This window comes from Corvus cornix, chromosome 1, assembly GCF_000738735.6.
Source record: "Corvus cornix cornix isolate S_Up_H32 chromosome 1, ASM73873v5, whole genome shotgun sequence".
NCBI classification, from domain to species: domain Eukaryota; kingdom Metazoa; phylum Chordata; class Aves; order Passeriformes; family Corvidae; genus Corvus; species Corvus cornix.
In genome coordinates this window covers 91517302-91540542 of record NC_046332.1, presented here as the reverse complement: position 1 = coordinate 91540542, position 23241 = coordinate 91517302, and the positions used below count along the sequence as shown (strand labels likewise).

Below are 23241 nucleotides of genomic sequence, written 5' to 3'. Positions count from 1 at the left end.
GCACAGTCATGAAAGATAAAGTAGCTGTTTGAGTGTGCCTCAATAGGTAAGAGCAATTCCTACCCATGGATTGGGAAGACATCCCAGGATTACCACTCATGTATTTGGGATTTTTGTCTGCTTTTCTTTTATGTCCCAGAAAAACAAAGACAGGGAAACACCTACATGGCTAAGAGCAAAACTGAGTTATATCAATGCCTATAAGTGGATATTCAGAGACTGTGAAGCAGCAAGTTTTCCAAAAATAGTATTTGAAAACAGAAGCTCACACAGGGAGAAGGCAGACTCCCACTGAAGACAGGAATTTACCAGGAGAAGAAATAATGACCAAGGAGACCATCTTTAGTCAAGCCTTAGATCAAAGAAAATAGGTCCATAACGGGATTTTGAGAGGTCATCTGGTCCCGCCACTGTTTCAAAGCTGGAAGATCCCTATTATTTAGTTGGGACTGATTATATAAAACCTATTAAAAGCCATCAGCAATAAACACAAAAACCAACGCAATCTACTCCAGTGCTTCAGAACCTTTAACAGAGATTTTTCTTCACAGTAAACCTTAACCTCAACTTCCTTCTCCACTGCAATTTGAGTTCATTATTACTTGCAGCGTCCATACTGGACAGACAGACCAGTTCCCTCCCTTGCAAATTTTTGGTTGTTGGGGGGGGGGGGGGAGGGGAGGGGTGGCGTTTGGGGTTTTTTTTGGTTTTGTTTAACTTTTTTTATTTACAGATTTATTCGGTTACATTTTCCAGACCTCTGATCATTGCTCAGCTCTCCCTGAATTTACCTCAATTAATAAAATGAACTTAGCCCCATCAGGAAACCAGAAACCTTCCAGTTTTGCACAGCCCCAGTGTACCTCTCCATCTTTATATAAAGATGGAACTTTTCCCACTGTAGAAATTAAACTTGCTGCTTATTTTTATTACCAGGAGTTTATTTTTTCAATAGAAAAATGCTTGGATTAATTCAAGGAAATGACATCAACTATTCTCATACATTCTCACTTCCCATCTTCCATTTCCCTGTGAAGCATTAATGACCATCCAGAAGAAAAAAAATTTTAGAAGTCCCAAAAACAACAACAACAAAATTGATATGACATCCAAAAATCACTTCTAGAGAAACAACTGGTTCAGGGATATAAGGTTTAGGGACACTACATGTCAGCTACAGGGGTGAGGAAGAAGGCATACAGACCAGGTTTTGCTTTTTGTTAATACAGTATACTACAAATAGGAAAGCATTAGCATCATCATTCAAAAACACTAAGGCTTAAAGATGAAAAAAATTTATGTGAAAGAACAACTAAAGAGACTTAGAGGAATAAATCCCACTCACATTCCTGAACGTGTCAGGTACTTCTGAGTGGTTGGGACTGAGGTCTAGAGATTCCTCCTGAAGTACATTATTTGCAATAACAAGACAAATAGCAAATTCCTAACATATTACTCAAATTGGGAAAAGGGTGAGAGTTATCTCTTAAGATAAAAGTTATAAACTTGACTGTTCCTTGCTGTTTTTTTCCTCTCCTCTCAAAAACGCCTCGCTTACCAGAATATACATATACACCTAGCCTAGTTCCCTTTATTTTTCTGATGTCTAAGGATTTCCAGGAGAAAGCATTTTAACTTTTACTACACGCTTCTCATTCTGTTTCATTCTACATTTGACATCCGCAGTCTCACAGAAAGTGTCCAAGATAATCAGACAGGCATCTTGTGTTCAAACCTCTCCCTTCAGTCACAGCCCGTGACAGGAAAACAAATAAAATCCTTAACTCCCTAGGGCAGCCAGACCAATGCAAAATTCTAAGCATAGGAAGATGCAAAATGGAGTTTAGTGCACCCTTTCTAAGTTGAGATTTTAAAAGCTTAGGGAAGTTCAAAACAAATACTGCAGAAAGAAAGGAGCACTGGTTGTACACTGTTAGGAAAAAATTAGTATGGGTTGCATTGGTGAAGGCATTTTCCCATAAATACAGATAGTTTCCATGACATTACTGGTTTTACCACTAGTGTTTTTAAAACTGGAAGAAGAATCCTATTCATCCTCTCTTTTCCCCTCAAGAAAGTATCTTTGGAATATTGAACACACCTAGTAAGCAGAGAATGAGAATTTATATATGTATGTGTTACCATAATGACTTCTCCACTATTTTGGTCCTGAAAACCTCCTCCTGGTCCAGGTTTACAGTACAGTAGCAATCCCTCATCTTGTTTGGCCCCGGATATGTAGGAAGATTTTTGGCTTCACCTAAGACAAGAAAGAAAAAAACCAGAAAGATTACATATTACAACATTATGCATAAATTAGTTATCTGTCAACTTAAGGCAGTGTCAGCAACATGGCTAAAGCAAAGTATTATATTTTCCTTCTCAAATGTGAAGTCTCTATTAAACTTTGCAGCAGTCTCCTGTTTTCATTCCAGCCGGTCCTGACAGTCACCAAGTTTAGAGCTCAGCTAACAATTCAACTGTCTGTTGCATCCAACTTATTCACATGTATTTGAATGCAGACTATCTCCTTCCATACTCGTACTTAGATTCTGATCAATGTTACCATAAGATACCAGGAACACTATACAACATAGCAATCAAGCTTTCCAAGACAGCCCACTGATTTTATCCTAAAGCCATTACCAGAACACAGCAAATGAGCTGTGCAGATCACAGCTTCACCACTCTCCACGGATGTGGAGATGGAAAACAGTCACTTTAGTTACAGCCAACAGCCTTAGATCACAAGCTGGACTTCAAAGCACTCTGATGGGATAATTAGCACTTGTGAAGCTGTCTAAGGTCCTTGCACAAAGGTACTATGCAAGTCATGAATATTCTTCACAATAACCTTTGTTTCAAAACTACAGCAAGAAGTAAGTATGTATCCTGTATTTAACAACAACAACAAAAAGGACAGGACTGAGGAACTCAGGGTAACCAAGAGACTACCAAACCCGAGTATGAAACAAGAACAAAACCACAGTTTTCCCATACATATCTATTAACAACCAAAGCCAAGCACTAAATTTCTTTGGCTGACTGATAAAAATCAAAACTCTCCAACAGGAAACTGGACAATGCCCCTCACTGTTGTGCGAAAGCAACTTAACACTATGTGGATGAGTGATTTAATTCTAAAGACAAAACTCAGACCTAAATGCAAGTCTACAATGCTCATGGTCTTATTTACCGTCAGTCTTCCAGTAGCTGGAGATTATTAGCACATACCACGGGAACTAGATCATTCTCTCCTGGTAAAAATACAAGGAACAAAACAAAACTAAAACTGCACAGACCAAGGGAACACAGGCTTGTTCACCAGTATAGAAGGAAACTCTAAATGATGGTAACAAATATAACTTTCTATCCAATGTCTACAGCTCAGCTTAAGCGCACTTTCCTAGACAGAGTTTCTGTCTCCAGCTCCCAAATAGCTTTATACTACTAACAGAATCGCCTTGCTTTTTCAACCCTATCTTCAGTAAAGACATACTTTTTCCTTTTGGCAGATTTGTTCAACAGCAATCTGATGCATGTGCATGTAAATACTGAAGACGTGTAGAGAGGAAATGCTGAGCCAACCTGCATCCTCAGCTACAAAGGAAAGGCACAAAATGACACAGGACTCCTGCCTGTGATCCGTTTCTGGCACACTGTTCACGTGCTTTTGCTAACTGACCCATGGCATACCCTTGGAAACACCACATATCCACGTTTCTCACAAATGGCTTGTATACGAGTGACTGTATGTATATATGTTTTCTAAAGCTAACAATGGAGCATATATAGAGGCACTAAAAAGGGACTTGAAACTGTTGCTTCAGTAATGCCTCGCTTGAGTTCTTCTGAGTAAGTTTGCTGTCTCAGCTCAGCTGATACAACTTGATAGCATTCTTCCCACTTCCTTCAGAGTTGTGAGACACTGCATCAAAAAAAGCTGTCTCCACTGTAATTTGAAGGTGTGACTGGAACATCTGTTGGTGCGCCCAACGTGGCGTTAAACTAAGCTGAAGTGTTAGCAATAGTTTAACTGCAGCAGCTCTAGACAAAAATATACTGAGGATTATTGATGGCTTGCTCAGTCTGCATTGAAGTCTATCCTGCCATACTAAACCTTCAAGTTTTATTCTTGTTAGTCTGAGTTCAAGCAAGTTACAAACCAAATGCACTATTCTCACAGACTGGGGCCTCCAAGGCTGTCTCCTCTCCCCAGGCAATCAAATTTCTATTAATTTTCCTCACATTAAAGTCACATGAAACCAGACTCTTTTCTGGATGACTGGGTACAGTTCCCCAATGAGAGAGAGTGTCAACAGGAAGCGTTTCAATAGCAGACTGATAAGGAAGTCTTCCTCTGGGGCTGGAACACTGTTCTCACGGTTCTTCCAAAAGAAAGACACAAAACATTTCAAGCTCAAAATCAAACCAAATTAATAACACAGCTTCCCTTTTTCTGCACTCTTCCACTTCCTACTTCAAGATTACTGCATCACATGAAACCAAATCGCCATTTTTCATCTTGATTTCCTTTTTTTGATGTGCACAATATTCACTTAAGCACCTAAACGTAACAGTTATGTCAAGTACTCTGTAAGAACCACATTTGAAAACTCAGTTCTCTTCTTTGTTAAAAGACTTACAGTAGGAAAGCCCACAATATTGAAACATAAATGCAGCATGAAGGAAGACACCATTTAGCATCACCAGAAAATGGCTGCCTGCAGAGTTTGTAGAGCAAATTAAAGGTCACCACCATCACAATGTTAGAAAGCGCACAGACGGAAGATAAAGGGAGAAGACATTTTACAGTAATTTCTTTCTTCAAAATGGAAAAAGACCCTGAAAAACTACTGAGATTAGAACAAGGGATTAATTGACCAACCCAATACACTAATCATGTTACTGACTTGAGTAGCTTACAAAAAAAAAAAAAATACTGTTTCTTCCCAACACCAGCAGCAGCCAATGGCTGTTTAGATTCCTCCAGCACTGAGCAGTTGAGAAAGACAAATTTATCAAGCTTTCAAGCATAGCTAAAGACTCAGCTCTCTCGCCAGACATTTTGTGTCAACAAACGCGCTCTGTTAGAGCTTCAGTTGCTCTTTAGATTCCTCCAAGACAAAAAGTTCCCTCTGTGGCACTGTTTTGCCATCTACAATGAAGCTCAACAATTTGATCAGTAATTTTTTGGTTTTTACTGAAATGAAAAAAAAGAAAGCCCTGAATACATGATACAGTCATTTCCATTTTCTCAAAAATGAGATCATTTATTTTGGGCAAGAATTTAATCACTTAACCTATCTGTATAGAAGAGGCATCTTCATCAATTGCATTTTCAAAAGCCAACTCCACTTTTTCCCCCCCTCTTCATTTTTGTGAAATACATGTACCCTAGAGAACTTGGAGAGGGTTTGCAGGTGAAAGGTCAATACAATTGCCTTCAAAACCTTCAGTTTTCCACTTCCACTAAGAAGAAACGGAATGTTGCTTAAGATGTCTAAAACCCTGACAATTTAGACTACACAAACACTCTGTTTTGGAGCATAAGGCTTCCATTTGGAGCAACAGTAGCAGAATAATCTGTTCAAGTCTGCAACAGCTTTTCCCTCTATCCCTGCACTTCTAATGTACATGGGTCCTAATTTAACTGTGTGCTGAACTCAATTCAGCACTAAGTACTTAAACCTAGCAAAGCTGATTTCAGCTACGGAAAAGTTAACATTAGGTATTTTGGACAAGTCTTAAAAAATAGACTATAAAATTCTGAATATGTCACTGGCTTGCTATCTTCTCCCCATAAATTATTACAGGGTCACTACAGTTCAAAAATAGATTATCACGGCAGCACAGATAGCTTAGCTTGAGCCAGGCACAGGGAATGCAACAAGCTGGAAAAAGATGAAGGAAAAACTCAAAATTGTATTCATCTTCCTTGTTCTTTCCAATGTTGCATATTCCTGCCCTGCTAAAACACTGCCAATAAAAGGAAAGCAAGTAAAAAGGGCTCTCCTGTGCATATGGCAGGGAAGGGCACTGGGAGCATAAATTTTAAGAAATAAAAAAACTTTGAAAATGCTTCTAGAAATAAACAAATATATACATACATTTCCTTAAGCTTTTGCCACTTTAGTCTTTTTTAAGCATCTAGTATTTTTAATTTAATTTAGACACTCGCCATTGTGTCATCTTTGCTTCTAACATATTTCCCCAGAGGCAACTTTCTGAAAGGTAAAGAATGCATGACAGCCAGGTATTATTTCTTCCTTTTGCAACAAATTTCCTGCTCTTGTGCTGCCAAATACTGGGTCACCAGCACACATCTGCCAATCTGAATGCATTAAGGAAGACTTTGTAATTTGTTAGCAAATTTAGCTTGCTATTTTCTAGCAGCAACATATTTGACCAAGTTGGCACGAGAGAACCATTTCTCAAACTGTTTCAGAAAACAAGCAAACAGAAACCTACCTCCAAAAAAATAAATCCAATAAAAGCAGCTGAGCTTTCAATGCCAGAGTATTTGACCTCAAGGAGCATGCTGAAAGACTTGAGTACAGAAACAAAATACCTAAAATCTGAAAAGGGCATCGTATACAAACCCACAACAATCCACTTTGTTTCTGCTATATTCAGGAGCACACTGTCCAAAGAAGCTTGTAGGGAAGCATTTCAAGAACAAAAACAGAACAGTAATGTATGTCAAGAATGAAAAGCTTCTCCTGTTCTCCTTTAAGCTGTCTGTCTCAATAGAGATGCTGGAAATATTGAAAAATTATCTCAAGCACTCCTTTCAAGTTTTCTTTCTTCAGAAAAAGCATTATTACTTGAATATCGACGCATCAAGCAAAAACAGAAAAAGAAAAATGTGTGAAAGAGCTCTGAGTATCACAATTTATGCTTAAAAAGCTACTCACACACAAAATTCAGCCTTTACGTAAAATATCAAGATGCCAGCAAGTTTCTAATACTTAATTTTACTTAAACCAGCAATATAATAACACTCAATGTTGAGTAAAACACACAGAAATACCTAGAATTTCATGCCTATGCATTAAATTTAAACTGAACAGAAACAGTTGCATTTATGCTGAATGCTGAGAAAGCAGTTCATTTTCTTGCAAAAGAAAGACCATCTTTTTTGTAGATGAGATGGGGACTAGGGGAGGGATATGACTGCAATACCTCAGAAAGAATACACTGACAAAGTAGTCTCTTTTAGTATTGGAATGGTCCCAGTTGAAGAACTTCAATTCACGTTAGAACCCAATTTTGTTACCAAACAGCTAATGTGATAATTATATGACATTAATGTAATGTTTGAAAGCAGAATAGATTGTTACATTTGTATATCATCCCTATATGTAGACATACTGTGTGCACTTCTCAGAAATGAAAGCTTGAATTAATTTTTGCCTTTCCAAATAGAAAAAAGAAATAAAATAAATTTTAAAAGTGAAGTTCCGAGAACCGGTGTACCCAGCATGCAACTATGGAGCTGTGTAAATAGCGTAGTGCTCTTTTGTACTTCTGTGGTAAAATAAAAACAATAAATACTTTCTAAGCAATACATGCCAAAATGTTCTTTTCCCTCCACTTCTGTGTATAATTCTCACAGCCTAAAAATAAGAAAAACACATGAAAATCAAATGTCTAATAAAGAAAATTGATATATTCAAGAATTTTTTTCTTTTAAAACAGATGTGGCTAGAAACGCTACTTGTCCAACAATGTCTCTTTGCTTTGACCATTGGCATTTATGTACACACACATACACACAACTTTCCTCTCATGGAGAGACAGATTGCATTATATTTCTAAACCAGATCAAAAATAGCCATCTGTAAACAGATTTTGGTGACCTGGAAAATTCAATTTTTAGATGACCTGTTCTTAATCTAAAAGCCCTTGCCTGCCAGCCTCTTTCCACGTGAAATGGTCATCACATTATAAGTCTCAGGGAAAGCACATCCTCAACAGAACAATACTGAAGACCTGGGCATTAGCAACAACCCCTGAGCAGCTCAATACCATGGCCTCGATACCACAGCGTTGCTTCAGCAAGTGGCCATCAAGGAAAGCGTACTACACTAATTACAACTTTTTAGACAAGAGTATCGTGTGGAAACCCTCTTGGCTTCAGGGAAAGAGCATCAACTCCAAATCTTTTGGCATGAAACTGAAGACCAGCACCAGCTGATACCTCTATTCACAGCCTAGTGACAGGAACATTTGGCATCTGTTAAAATCCCATCTGCACAATCACTTCACTGGTATACCCAGTGCCATACTACTATACTACCTCCTTGCCCCCTCACGTGATTAAACTTATTCTATACCTGTTAGGAACCTTCATACAGATCCTCCTCTGATCTGGAGCCTGTTCTGGCACAGCAAACAGGCTTTTCTGTCCACTGTAACAACTGCTAAGTCTTATCAGCCACAGCCTGCATGGTGAACAGAGTCAGACCTATCACTCAGAATGGAAAGTTGCCAAATTCCCTTTTTCCTATACACGTGTGATCAGACATTCCAGTTCTCCTTTTGCAGCCCTGAAAGTCCAATAAACTGTCCACATATCTTGCTTTATTTTTCTGGGTGTAACAGAAGCAGCTGAGGATATTTTCACTGGAGAACAATGAGAAGCTGCAGGCTGACAGTCTTACTTTTCTTGTAAGAAGAATGAACACAGAGAAGGCTCAAAAAGATCTTGTCATGATCTTAAGTACTTAAGTGCTTACAGCACAAGGGCTGTTAATCAAATCCCAGGGCTGAGAGGAAAGATGCCTATAAAGCAAGTTTCATGAGAGCTGCTTGCAAAATTAAGATTTTAGTTTGTACAAGAGGAGAAGCATAATTCTCCTCAACTCTTTAATAACTGGTTGCATGCTACTTGCCAATATTGTGGCCAACAGCAGGCATCAGGTTTCTCTAAAGATCCCCTTGGAATAGTAACTTAATCCCACAAAATAAAAACCACACAGTCCAGCTGCTTTTTAACAAGACTGAAGCTATTCTGTATAAAAGGACACTTTGAAGATACTATTTTAAAGTAGAATACTGCCAGGAAAAAGGTGTTCTCAAGGAGTTTACAGTTGAATCCAGTTTTCCTGTGGCATTCTGGGGTTAGCATTCTAAGTTACTTTGATGAGATTTTTTTTCATATTTCTGCAGAAGAACCAATGAATTAGCTAGACTGTCTCTTTTATCTGTGTTGATACAAAGTTAGACTCAGTTCCACATACATCTTTTTTTTTTCAATCCAGCTTGTGTTTTGAAGATGGTACTTTGCATCAAGACATCTCATGCAACTTCCCAGCTGCATTTGGTAGAGACCCGAGAGGTTTTTCCTACCAGTTTCAGTACTGTAGGGACTAGCTATAGGTTGTTCTGTAGCCTCTGAATGGTGATCTTAGTTTAGATTGTGGCTTGTGCAGTTCTCGGTAGGTTTTTTGTTTTTGTTCTGAGGTGGGGCGTTTGTGAGGGGGAGTTGTTTGGTTTGGTGGTAGTTGTTTTTTGAAAATCAGCTTCCTAAAGTTATAAAAGACCTTCTCTCAGCAAAGTTTAAGTCACTGAACATCTGTTTTGGGAGGCCATGAGGGAGAGATTCAGGCTGCAGGAGGGGCAGAGTAGCTGAGAGGAAGTAACTTTAAACAGGCTATTCCATCATGGAGCTGCACTGAGCAAACAGTGAGCAATTTCAGCTATTTTTAGAAAAACAGTTTGACACAGGAAATACAAGCAAATGATTTACAACATCAAACAACAAAATCCAACAACAATTCAAATGTTCCCTTTTGAGAGCCTCTGTACTTTAGGATAATTTAAGATTGTTGCTCTGTACTAAGGAACCTAGTCATTGCTAAGGAACAAAAGTAGCATTCTCAAAAACATCAGCATATGCAAAAAGAAATGTCTGTGGAAGTAAGTAATTTACTTTCATTTCTATTATTCACAGACAAAACCAAAGGTCACATGACAAAAAAATAAGAAAAAGGACAATTTTTATCTATGTACATTCCATTTTTTTAAAATGTAGATCAAAAAGCTACAGCTATGTGGAAAAACCAACAAAACACAAGCAATGAAAAAGTAATGATGCCCTCTCTCTTCCAGGCACTAATCACTTCTATCACAACAAGCAACGCCAAAAACTTTTAGAGTAGAGCAACATGAAAAGCACAAACCTGCCAAAGGCTGTGTTTTGCTTAGATTAAAAACTACTAACCAAAAGGAATAATTGCTAAAAAGCCTAAGCTTTATGGGTACTGTTAAGAAACCATAACTCTTTCCTCTAATGATTCCACTGTCCACAATGGCTCTTGCTTTAGAATTATATATTTAGAAACATCTTCACCAAGCAGAGTCTCACAGGATCAAGTTTAGATCAGGTTCAGTTCAGTCCTCTGGCCCCACAGTGTTAAATCCAAAATAAAACCTGGCTATTGAGAAACCGGGTGATTTTGAGCACAGAAGCTCAAGGTAATCTTGAAAACCATCTAAGACTTAGGAATTAACTGAGAAAAGAGTATCTTCCTTCACATTCAAAATGCTCTTCCTATTACAAAATTAATCATCATAAGGGAAAGAACAAGGTTTTGGTATCTCCTCAACTTGCTTTACTTCAGTCTTTATTCAAAAACAGCGAAAATAGGTTACTTTCCTACAATGAGATCAAATTCTTTTTTCCCATTTAAATATTCCTCATGTGTTTCTTCATAACCAACAAGTGTCCTCTGCACGAATGAACAAGACAAAAGGAAACCCTTTAAGAGAAGTGTGAGCATAATCAGTTCTCAGTCTACACCATTATCAATGGGTTTGGAATGAAAAAGGGAAAGCATACCTTTCTAGCTGTAGTCTTTGGTGGCTGACAAATGCTATGCTACAAACTCGGCTCTCAGATTATGACATTACCAAACCCATGCACAGTATTTGTTTTACTTTAGTTACTGGGCCTTTATTTACATAGCACTTTTTCCAGTGGAGTGAAACAAAAATAAATTCCACTTGGACATTACTAAGGTTGGTGCCTTATATGATTATGGGTGGCTTTAAAAAAATTATTTCACTGTTGAATAGCCTGTATTGCACAGATGCAGGACAACAATGCACAAGAATTAACATAAATTATGCTAATTTCTTGTTGCTAGCTTGCTGTTCCATTAATGAAGCAAAACCAATAGCATCTCTCCCTACAACATCTTAAGGTGCTTAAAAATTGCTTGACTATCACAGCAATCACAGCTTGACTATCACAGCTTGCAGTGCTGTGCAGCTAAACTCTCAAGTCTGCAGATGCAAGGATACACTGCAACTGATCTACAAACCTATTGATTTATTCACTGAAAGTAAGAGGACAACATGCCTCTACTCTGAAGCCAGAGTGCCTTAACTACTGCCCCCACACAGTTTGGCCCAAGAACTTCTAGAAGCAGCTACTTCCAGAACATCCATACACTGACGGAACTGGACCATCATCATCCAAGATCCTACTAAACATTCCATTTACCATGTCAGCAGGCTTACTAAACAAGTAGCTGTTTTTTTCAAAAATCTCACCAGCACAAGACTTCCTGGCTCCTTGTTGAAATAAAATTTTCACTTAGAAAATACAGATCAAGACAAACTGACCTAAGTATAGGGAAGAAATGACAATTGTAGCAACCACTGTCTTAAGCCTTGGAAAGTTTCTGAGTTGCAAGCTAAGAGTGTATGAGATTAATTTTAGAACAAGCTGTAAAGTTCTACCCGCAAATCTAGAGCAGTATATGGGACTTGACTGACCAGCACTGAGCAAAACCAACTGTAAAAAACAAACAAGAATTCCCCCATCCAATTTCCCAATGTCCCAGGTGGTGGCTGGGGGAAGAATCTTTCAAGGAAATGAAGTTCACACATACAAATACCTAAGCATTTACTTGTTCTTGCTTCATCTGCAGTCACAGGATCAAGTCCCCATCTCACAGTACATAGGACCCAACATACTCATGTCTGCACAAAGTAACTGCCAAAATACACAGTCATGTTGTCTTCCAGAGGAAGCCAATGCAGCAGGATTAAACAAACTTCAAAGCAACACAAGTCTATTCTATTCCAGTGGGTATTCTCACAGAAATAAAGACAAGACTCAAAATTAAATTTTGGTGCTGGTTAATCACCTAGAGGCTGAGTATTTTTCAAATCTGGCAGTGTTTTTTGGAAGCTGCGTATTCCCAATGAGCTGCTCACCCACACCTATGAAATTCATCCGAAGCTGAATTTTAGCATCTCTCTCTAGTCACCTCACGCATCTGTTTCACACAGAATGAAAGGAAAAATAACAATGTGAACTAGTATTCATAACGATTGTGAGTGTCTGATACCTGTGAGAATCAGCTGAAAACTGGAGACAGAACAAGACCACCAGAAAAAGCCTTGCAAAAAGACCCAAAACACCACTATTTGGGCATTCTATAGATAATCTCATTTTCTACCACACTGGTTTGCACCTCCACCTACTCCATGAGCATTTTTCTGTCAAAACACCGTTTACAACTTACAATACGAAAAACGAAGCTGCTCATAACAACCAGAATCAAAGTTTAATGTGGAACATTAATCCATCTTTCCTCCTGTTCAGGTTTTCATCTATAAACTATGACAGAGTTTATATGTAGGTTTCGGGCGGGTTCGGTCGGGACGGAGACGGTAACGGATGGAGACGAGAGATCTCTATAGGCAGGTCTCGGGACACAGTCGGTTTATTGTAAAGGGCGTGGGTATTGGGGCACTGCTCAGAGCTGGTAGACTCAGCTCTGAGCAGGCCCAAGAGAGCAAGAGAGTGAACGGGTGAGAGAGAGAGTGTAAGAGCAAGAGTAAGAGCAAGAGTAGAAGTGGAAGAGAGAAGTATGAGAAAGTCTGAAGTAGAAGTGAAGAGAGAATGAGAATGTCTGAAGTCCTGGTTACAATACAATAAATCATCTTCTGTACTGAATATTCTAATTGTCACTAACCAATCTAATACAAGATACAAATCCTATAGCATTTACATACAGCCTATAAGAGTTCTTCTATTACCATAGAGTGTTACATCTTGACTTCTAAAAACTACTCTTTGGACCCCTTCTGCTGAGCTAGTAGGGTCTGCTCTGACCCTTGGACCTGCCTGCTAGCAGAGGGTGTTGTTCAATCAAAAGGGGATTACTTCAGTGGCCATACCATTGTTTTCTAGTTGTTTAGTAACTAAGACTTGGTATTTCAAAAGTGGCTTTCATTTCGATGTTGCCTGTAGTTTTCATATTCCCAAAATCTTTTGTCAGGCAATCATATTTCCAAGGCTTTCCTGTTTCATCTTCCCCAACATTTATAACCATTCATTTCAGCAACTTCCAGTCCTTTACTGTGTCATAACTGTAAGTTGCTCTCAAGGCACAAACCAGACATCGCTCCTGGGGATATTCATAAGATGCAGTATTTTGCACAATTTAGATGCCTGCATTAACATCTACTGTTGACAGATTCCTGCGTAAGAGGATTCGGGCCATGAACATAGCACGTTTTCTGAATCATAATTTGTTGTCCATTGACTAGATATGGAGCTTAGCCAGCTAACAGCAACGTCTGGGTTATGTGTTTACAACACACTCTATGTATCTTCCCCTCTCTCTTCCTACTTCTGATCTGGCCACCACACATGTTCTGCGTTAGTTTGTCTTTCAAATTGCTGCTTCCCACAATGAACCATCACCCCTAAAATCTTCTAGTACCAAGATAAAGAACTTCAAGAGCCTTCATAACAGCATATCACATAGCAGGGACTGGAAACTGCTACTGTCCTAAAGTTGTTTGAAACCTCCATTAAATCTTGGCTCCATCCAACACTTCCAGGCACAGATAATTCAGCAAGAAGAGCTTCTGCCTCAAATACTTAAAGTCTGATTCAAGCACCATGATAGTAAGCCATCTATGTTAGCAATTTTTGTTATTACCGCTGCTTTTATAAGTCTATAGGCTTCACAAAGTTCAAGCTACTACTACATTTGCAATGTAGTTTTTGTTCTTAACAGCATAACAAAAGAAGCAATGTTTAAGCAAGATGCATTTCAGCACTGAATTACTTAAAATTCGCCTGCCTTATAGACAAGTCTTTGATAGTTACTATGAGTCCCAAATTTAATATGCTAATTTCAATGGATCTCCAATAATATGTCAGTTACCATGACTGTAAAATATTTTTCAATATAATGATGCTGCTGAACCCGAACCCAAACTGCGAGCAGTGGGGGGAGCACGTAATGGGTAAGCAGGCATCAACCTGTGGTGTGATTTATTTTTTAAGCAAGATTTCAAACAGTGACTAATCTTATTGCCCAGAGAAGGGGAACATCACATGAATCCTGGCCTGAGGAACAAACCTAACGAAGAAAGCATGACTCATTGTTCAGGCAATGTGATGAGAACCAAATGCTTGATTATTCAACTTCAGTAACTATGGAAAGAGAAAACACATTTGCTTCTTCACTCCTCAGCACAGAATATAGATAACACAGGCACAACACTGCAGAAAAACAAGCAAGAAGCTGAATATAGTAATTTATTTACAAGCAATGATCAAAACTACATACTTCAGAAGTTTGTATAGCTGTGTGCTCCAAAAATACATCACTTGATATAAGCAGCTGAGATTTTGAAGAAACATCTAAGCCAAAGTTACAATATTCCCCTGCAATTTTCACAAACATTCACATGATTAAAATTTGTATTTACAGGAAAATGTATAACCTTTCATGAACTGTCTGCAATCCTGTTGGGTTTTTATGCAAAGTATAAAGTGGGTATTAAAAATGGAAAGTGACCTACTTTCCTTTTCTAAATTATACGAAGTCTTAATATAATGGAACTCAATTTATGTTAAGTTTTTTTTCAGTCTTCTGGTTTCAGTTTAAAAGTTAGTCATATCAGCTGCAGGAAAGGGGGTAAAGTCACACTGATTGTGAAGTATTCGTGAAATGTTAAATATTTTGCATACTAACTACTAGTGACAAAGCAGAAATAATTTGTCTATGCAGAAATGAAGAAATTCAAAAACATGAACAAGAGGAATAACTGGCAACCGCTCCAAAATACATTCACAAAGTTCTACTATTATATGCATCTTCAGTTTAATAATTCTGTCCAACACAGCACAAACCTACTCTGACTTTGCCTCAGTAGCAGAGGTCCAGCAGTAATGAGAGCTGTACCAAAAAGAAGACATCCTCTTTCTTAAAATGCTTAAGCCTAAACAAATATTCATACATGGTAATGGAAGGATTAAGCTTTAAAAAGGGAAGGGCAGATAAAGGATATTTGACAGGACGGAAGTATAAAGGCACAGCATTCCTAAACATAATGCAATACAAAAGATATACTGAAATGTGGTGTTAATCTTAATTTAGAAGTCTTATTCTGAAAACTTTGCTAAATCAAACCAAGATCCAACTTCAGTCTTTGAGCCAACACAGCTAGTTGGTGGCAGTGGCTTGCTTTCATGACACACGGGTGGAGAAGGCACTGCAACCAAGCTTATGCCTCAGCCCCATGACCAAAAAGGACAACACACATTTAAGTAAATTTAAACTCACAGTTTTGCATCACAGTTCTGTGGTGCAACTACTCAGTCATCAAAAGCCCAAAATACAGAAAACCTTGGTTAACTCTTGTCATCAGCACTTTACAGAACACATCAAGCAGGCAAAAAGTGATAATTTACTCACATGCATCAACTTACAAGTCATCTTTTTCAGAGCCCAACAGAAGTGAGAAAATCATGTTTTTCTTGCTGATACAGCATGTACGAGTTTTATCTCAAACTCAAAAAATAAAAAGCCATCAATCCTTTCATATTTATTGAGGGTCACATGAAGCTATGCTATCACATGCAGCCAGTGTCAATCGGTATCTAAAGGCCAAACTATACATGTGCAATATCAAATTGTCTTGAAATAATCTCCTCAAACCCCTGTGCAAATCCATGGCTTGCAAAAGAACAGGAGACTGAAGTCAGAGAATGCCACTGATAATCATGTGTAAAAAGAAGTTGATTTCTGGATTATATCACACACTTTCACAGACTGTAAGGGAGTTCTTCACAGACATTTACAATAACCAGCTGCAAAAGTTAAAGCACGTAAATAGACGTGCCTATCCAAAGACTATTTGTTGGATAAAAATACTCCTTTTTTTTTACCTTTTAGGGTAGAACACAAGTTACATGGAGTACATGGACACAAATCCATGTGCACACTGTAGTCAGTACTTTTAATGCTGTGGGATGAATATTTGGCTACCAAAACAAACTAATGCTTCTTTGCAGAGATTGCCCAAGAATGGAAAGTCATTCATTCAGCTTCAGTTAACCCCTTTCTCATTTCATGTGGTTTCAAAAACGGTCCATTTGTTTTTACAAAGCAATACCATGCAGCAGAGCTGTTCTGTGCAGGAAGTTTCCACCCCCATGCAACAAGCGGGCTCTTTTTGTTGAAGACCTGGATTCCATCCCCGTTCTGCTGCAGACTCCATCTGTGATTGTGCACAGGAAGTCACACAGCAAACTTCCATGGTCAAACTCCATCCCTCTCTAGTACTTCATAATCAAAATGCAACTTCAGGTCCCTCAGATGAGACTACATTGGAGCAATGCCTTACAGTATTTGCTAATGCAACTGCATGAGAGATTGCAGAAGCTGCATCTGAGGGCCAGCAAAGCCATCCTAACCTACCCACCTGCCTTACACCAAAGGACTCTCCTGTGCAGCATGTCAAGATCAACATCTTGGTCTGGGAAGTCTCTTGCCTGCTGTCATAACAGCACAAGGGAGGAAATCAAACACAAAGCAGAATTTACCAACACAGAGCAGGAGAAGACAAAGCACCTGCTCCTTTTAACAAACAGGTAAGACAAACAGCTCGCAGTAACCATGACAGGAAACATCTCATTGTTAGCAGTGTATACTTCAAGCAGTGCTCTCACATCCATACACAGAAAAGAAATTGCCCCCAAGGGCTTAACTGTGGAAAGAACACCAATTTAGGCATGAGAAAGGTACTATAACTGCTGCAAAGCAACCCGGCAGAAAAATTCCTCACGACAGAAATTGCTTTGATAGGAAGGACACTCTTCATGAGAAGCTACCTGAGGTATTCCGTACCAAAACAGAAGGGCAGAGGAACTCCCAAGGGGAGAGGGGGTACGTACACACAACAGAAGCAGAGAGTAACACAGACATAAGCCCAATGACAGCTCCCACTAAGGCAAAGTTCACCTCTACGTACTCCAGCACTGCTACATCCCAAATAACCATGGTATAACCATGATGCTGCCAGCTGTGGATTTAAGGGATCCAAAGAAAGACATTTACTTCTCATCTTCCCAAGATGAACCATTTGTGAATAGGAACGTTACTTATTTCAAAAGATGTGCAGTCAGAGCAGATCTTTCCTATACTGAAGACTTTTGAATGGTGGGGGTTTCTGCAAAAGAAACTACTTGTTTCTTATTCCAGCTCTAACTTGTTCTGAAATTAATATACTTGCATTACAAATTCAGAAGTGAGGCAGTGGGTACATCTGCAAGCAGGAAAACAAATACAAGTTTGCTATTCAACCAAAGGAACTGCCTATAAAGCTAAGCAAAAATATCAGTCTTTAAAAGAAAGATCTACGTAGGTAACAATACTCTGGGTGACTGTTACTTGCTTCTTTCTTGAGAGTTCTTATAGTTATCAATCAAAACTTCTCTCCTTTGAAAGGCAGGTTTCTGTACCAATATGTGCTTAGCATACATAAGATAATCCTCCAGAGAAACAGCAAATGCTGTTTAATAGCCTAAATTTGGTAGGAAAGCTCAAAAGTAAGTATAACTGATTTTCAACTGAATTGCAAGTCAGTGTCTTACTTTCCTGAACTCCAACACACTCATTCTGTGCCAGAAGACAAGAGTTAAAAGGGGATTTTTAAGCAGGGAGCAGCAATGTCCTCACCTGTTTCAGTAACAGTGCAGCTTCAGAGCCACTTGAAGCCACCACAGGCCAGCTGACTGCTCACTGCCCATCTTCCCCCACACGGTGCAAACACACACGTCCACATGCTGCACAAATCCATTAAGCATAACAGATCATATCAGCACAGAACAGATCTTGTGCAGCCATTAGCTCTGACTCTGTAGAGGTTTCTGATGGATCCACACCACAGACTTTCGCCTTGTTGCAAGAAATGGGGCAGCAATGAGAGTGAACAGGACAGGGCTTGTGCAACCACATGGTTTATGGGATGTAGGCTCCTGGAAGATCAGAGGCTACAATCTCAAGCACTTGAACTACAGGCTCATTTTTCATGGCTACTCTTGCTAGTGTTGTTCTGTAACACCATTAACCTAAAGACTCAAGCAAAAGCCACCAAGTCTGACAAAAGACTCTGCTCTACTAACAGGAGATTCATCATCATTCTCCACTCAACACTATATTCCCTGACCACTACTTAATGCTCTCTGCTGGTTAGCCTCTCCACTCTTTTTACTGTTGAGGCCTTTGAAAAAAAAACTATTAATCCTGCAAAGTTTTCCAGACTTAACAAAGTCTATCAAAATCAAAGGGAAATAAGTGAAGAAAGCCAGTCTTTGTAAAACAGTACTGAATCTTGGCCACTCTGCAATGCTTGAGCTCAAATAAACCAATTTGAACTTTTTTCCAAGACATTCTTTGACAGTCAGCTTCTCTACCTTCATTTATCCTTCCCTTTATTCAGTTGAATCACCACTGTGATTGAAGTTTATACGGTACATCATCTCTTTCATGAGGTTTCTCACTCCTTACCAAAATGAAGTCTAAAATACAATCAAGAAACCCACAAGGCAATCAACTATTCAAGTGCACCCATACCCTACTTACCATCAGTAACACTTATTCTCCATCAGAGAGTTAAATATTTTCCCCAAAATGCTATCAACTGCTGATGCACATGCTACCTCTAATTCCACAGAACTGCACACTGTCAGCTGAAGAGGCCAGGTTCACTGGCTCTCCATCTCCAGTGCTTTCCCTCAGGTCAAGCACAGCTATTGCCTCCCCTGGCTCAGCACACTGAAGATGGCATGGTGTGGCCACGAGTTGGTGTTTACATTGGATCAGCAGATTGTCAGCTCCCCAGCTTCCTGCCAGCCACTGCACTCGAGGGCAGAAGCTGCAATAACAGCCCCTCTGCAAGATAATGCACAGTTATAGCAAGTGAAGTGTGTCCCATTAACACTGATCTCTCCAGCTGTATTCAAATCCAGCTATGGAGGAGACATGTCAGAATCACTGCTTTACCAAACTCATTACAGTTCCTACTGCAAAACCACATTTCTCCTCCGAGCCAGCACAGTCATTCCCTGTGATGCACATGCAAACTGAAGGTAAGCAGACCTATTAGACTTTATTAAAAATACTGTCTTGAGATTATTCACAACAGCTGTTTCCTCTTCAAGCTAGTGGAAAACAGATGGCAACATAACAAGAGCTAGATAATTTTAAAAATTAACTCTAAAACATGACACTTGTACAGGATGTCTTCCACTCATGCATCTCCAAATGGGATAGTAAAAATAAATTGATGCCAAATGTCATTTTGCTAGTACAATATAGCATAATTAACACATCAAGAAGAAGGGCAGAACAAAGAATACTTCAAATTGCACAGAAAAACTGCATGTTGTGTAGAACACAAAGCTGTTGCTGTAGATTACCTACAAAACCACTGAAAACATTGTTTATCTCCTCTCAAACACCTACAAAGCCTGACAGCATCAAGACACCTACAAAACATCAAGACAGTGCAATTACAGGTGTGGAGAACAGGGGTGTATGCTTTTAATAATCATTAGCAACTTCAGCCAAGATTCATATGGGTGGAAAACAGCAAGGAAAATATTTAAAGTCATACTAATTATATCTGTGAACATAATGAGGGGATTTTATTTGTGTCAGTCTGGCTCAACTGCAGCCCATCAACTGCATTTCATGCATATTCCATCCGCTTAAGAGTAGAATTTAAGAAACTATAAATACACCACTGTAACAGTTTAAACACACATTGAGGGAGACCACGTATTATTGAGCTACCGCATGTTGAAACAATTCCTACCAAACCATCAGCATTTATGGACACACAGCAATGAATCCTCAATTGGTTATGCTTCTACAGCACCAATTTAGAGCCAAAGGAAACATTTTGGACAAATGAAAGCTATGCTTCTGACCACCTACTTTAGGGAAACAGTTTAGGGTAAGTTTTTTTTTTTTTCTAATATGCTTAGCACTGAAATGCAGTATGCAACAGACCCCTGAACTACCAGCTCAGGTTTCAGGATCTACTAATGCCTCTCAGTCTCAAATTTAGAACAGTGAAGGAAACAATGCTACAGCACTTCACCATTTTTCTGGGAAGACTCCTGGAAGTGACTACTCCAGTCTGGTACACATTGAAGAACTGCAAGGTGCAGCTTTTTTTTTCCTGGCAGAAGAATTTATTTATTTTAAAAGCCAACAAAGTAGTCTCTGCCAATCCAGACAACTTTCCAAACCCCAATGCAGATCTGCCAAGAAATACACTCACTTCTATTCTCCTACTCCATTTATGTGCCTGGTACAAGCCTCCACCACCTACTCTGTTAACATTTCTAAAAAACTAGAAAGTAAATAACCAGAGCAGTTAGACACCAGCTTTACAGTGACAGCAAAACTGGTCCAAAAGAAAACTTATGTTTATGTATATCTGTTCATCCCCCTTCAAAAAAACCTCAAGCATAAAACAAACCACATACATAAATTGTGCCAGATGGTTAGCACATTTAGAAACAGAGATGGTCCCAAAGCCAGCTCTGGATACACTCAACCCTATCATTGACAGCATAACCCAAGCCATAGTCCCTGTGATTCTTCCACCCATCATGTTTATTGCCATAATTTGAAGCCAATGTGCCTCAAAACAGCAACACTTGTGATCAGTAAAGCATATCTACAAACTGAAATACTGTTCTCTATAATAATACATAGCATATATTAATAAAATACACTGCATACAATCATAATGTACATAATATATACTGCAACTGCTGTATATATGTAACTGCTATAGATTATACTTTTTTTATATTGTATAGTTACGTGTTATAGAGATATATGAAAACCGTACACAACTTGCAAGCAACTTTTAACTTTGAAACTGTCTCTGTTCAGCTGACATTTAAAAAACCTTATTTTCATTTCTCACTACTTATTCTGCTGGGTTTTGATACAGCTTTATCCAAGATGAAAGAATTTTCTATTCTCTTTCTACAACCATAATCAAATATCACATGTTGCTAATCTTTTACTAGATCATAAATATATCTGAAGTGTCTGGAATAGTGAAACTCTTTGGTGTACTGAAGAGCCAAGCAGTGAAAGAGAACAATTACAGCAAAAAAAGATATTTCCTTCCACGCCATCTTATCTTTCTGACTTCCATTCTAAGGGTAGAAGACTGAGTTTTGCAACTTGACCACCACATTATTCAGCAAATTTGTGATTTCAAGCAAGACAGTGAAGTCTCTGACATATTCATGTACTCTCTAGCTGTGACTGTATGAATCAACTTCCTCTATTTATGGAAAGTGGGTGCTAAATTAACTCTTGCCTTGGCATTTATCATCTACAAGCTTCATTCTCAAATTCACAGGATATCCTCTGTCCGGCACAGTCTGCCATTCCAAGTAAGTTGTGTAACTCCTGCTGGCATGGCTAACCAAAGTTGACACATGTTCATATTGCAGAGGTAAAAAACCCAAACCAACAAATCCTTACCATCTTGTGAAACACAAAACTCAAGTAAATGACACCCAGACTACCATTTCTCATTATCAGATCCACACCCAAACCTGTTCAAATGGTACCTCATCCATTAGGTCTCTTCCCTTTGGTAAAGGCAAAGTAGACATAAACACATGTATTGAAAATTTGTCCTGTAGATTAAGAACTGAATTTCCAAATCTTAAACATAAATCCTGCCTCATTTTCTTCAGGAATCAGAAGTCATAAATGCTGCCAGTCAGGCTTACATTTAAATGGAAGGAGATGGGGCACATGTACAGTTGATAACTGCAAAATAACCACCTAAAACAAATCTGCCAAGGAATCCAATTACATCATTGAGCTTTAACCACTTATACTGTACTTGCAGGAATGAGAAGGACACCCATTTAACAAGCTTCCTTCCTCTTTAACAAGCTTCCTTCCTCATCCTTTAGCTCCCCACAGATCCCCATTTAAAATGCTTTACAACAACCACCTATATCATGTCGATTATCTAAAATAAAGTTCCCTCACTTGTTATCATTAAGACCTGCAAATTACCAACAGCTCACACCCAGGGGAAGATATTTAGTGAATAGATAGTACAGCTCTGTGGTCTTCCCTGAAGGGAGGAAAAAGCCACTTAAACCAGATAAGCCCTCCTTTCAACTTCTCTCCACTTCCACCTCCTTGCTGTACCCTTCGGCTCAAAGGAGCACCTAATCTAACTTAGACAGTGCCAGAATCAACATTGCACTTAAAAACTCACATAAAATTCCAGCACTAACAGTAAAGCCATGCTATAAAGAAACATTCAATAACTTACTGAACACATCTCATGGGTGCTCTCTGCTAGTTTGTTTTGGGAGATCCTGTACCACTTTCTTTACATAACAGTTGTGAACTTCCTCCCCCCAACCCTGCAACTGCTGTCTCCTTAATATTTGCTTAACTTGATTGCCTGTCATATCCCTGCTCTTACACAAGCAAGATATCTCTAAACACATGGGAATGCTTGATGTCATGCAGCAAGGAATTACTAAACACACAAAGTGCAGACTTTGTGTGCATCTTAAGAGAAGATAAAAATCTCTGAGCAATTTGATTATGCAGAACAAGCCCCAGATGCATTTAATAGTACTCCAGTATGTGAATTTACCATGATATGCATTCAGACTACAATTCAAAATATTTTGCATGAGTTATCATTCCCTTTTCAAGAAAGAAGAAAAAAACCCAAAAAACATTAACAGTGATAACTTCTAACTCTTTTAACCAGGCAGAACTAAAGAGGAAGACAGGGAACCACATGCCTATCTATACAACACTGGTCATTACTCTCCCTTCTGTGGAAGGAGTACTGCTGTTATGAGACACACCACTGTCTTTGAAAGCAGCAGGAAACTCGAAT

General features: G+C 38.8%; 1 protein-coding gene across 2 annotated transcripts in view; it reads right to left on the bottom strand.

Moving 5' to 3' along the window:
• The window catches only part of RASA3 (RAS p21 protein activator 3), a 132229-nt gene that overhangs the window by 91214 nt on the left and 17774 nt on the right, over positions 1–23241 (bottom strand). For both annotated transcript variants that reach the window (XM_039549555.1, XM_039549559.1), the window contains exon 2: positions 2143–2260. In XM_039549555.1, coding sequence (XP_039405489.1) covers positions 2143–2260 — 118 coding nt within the window. The remainder of the gene's footprint in view (positions 1–2142; positions 2261–23241) is intronic.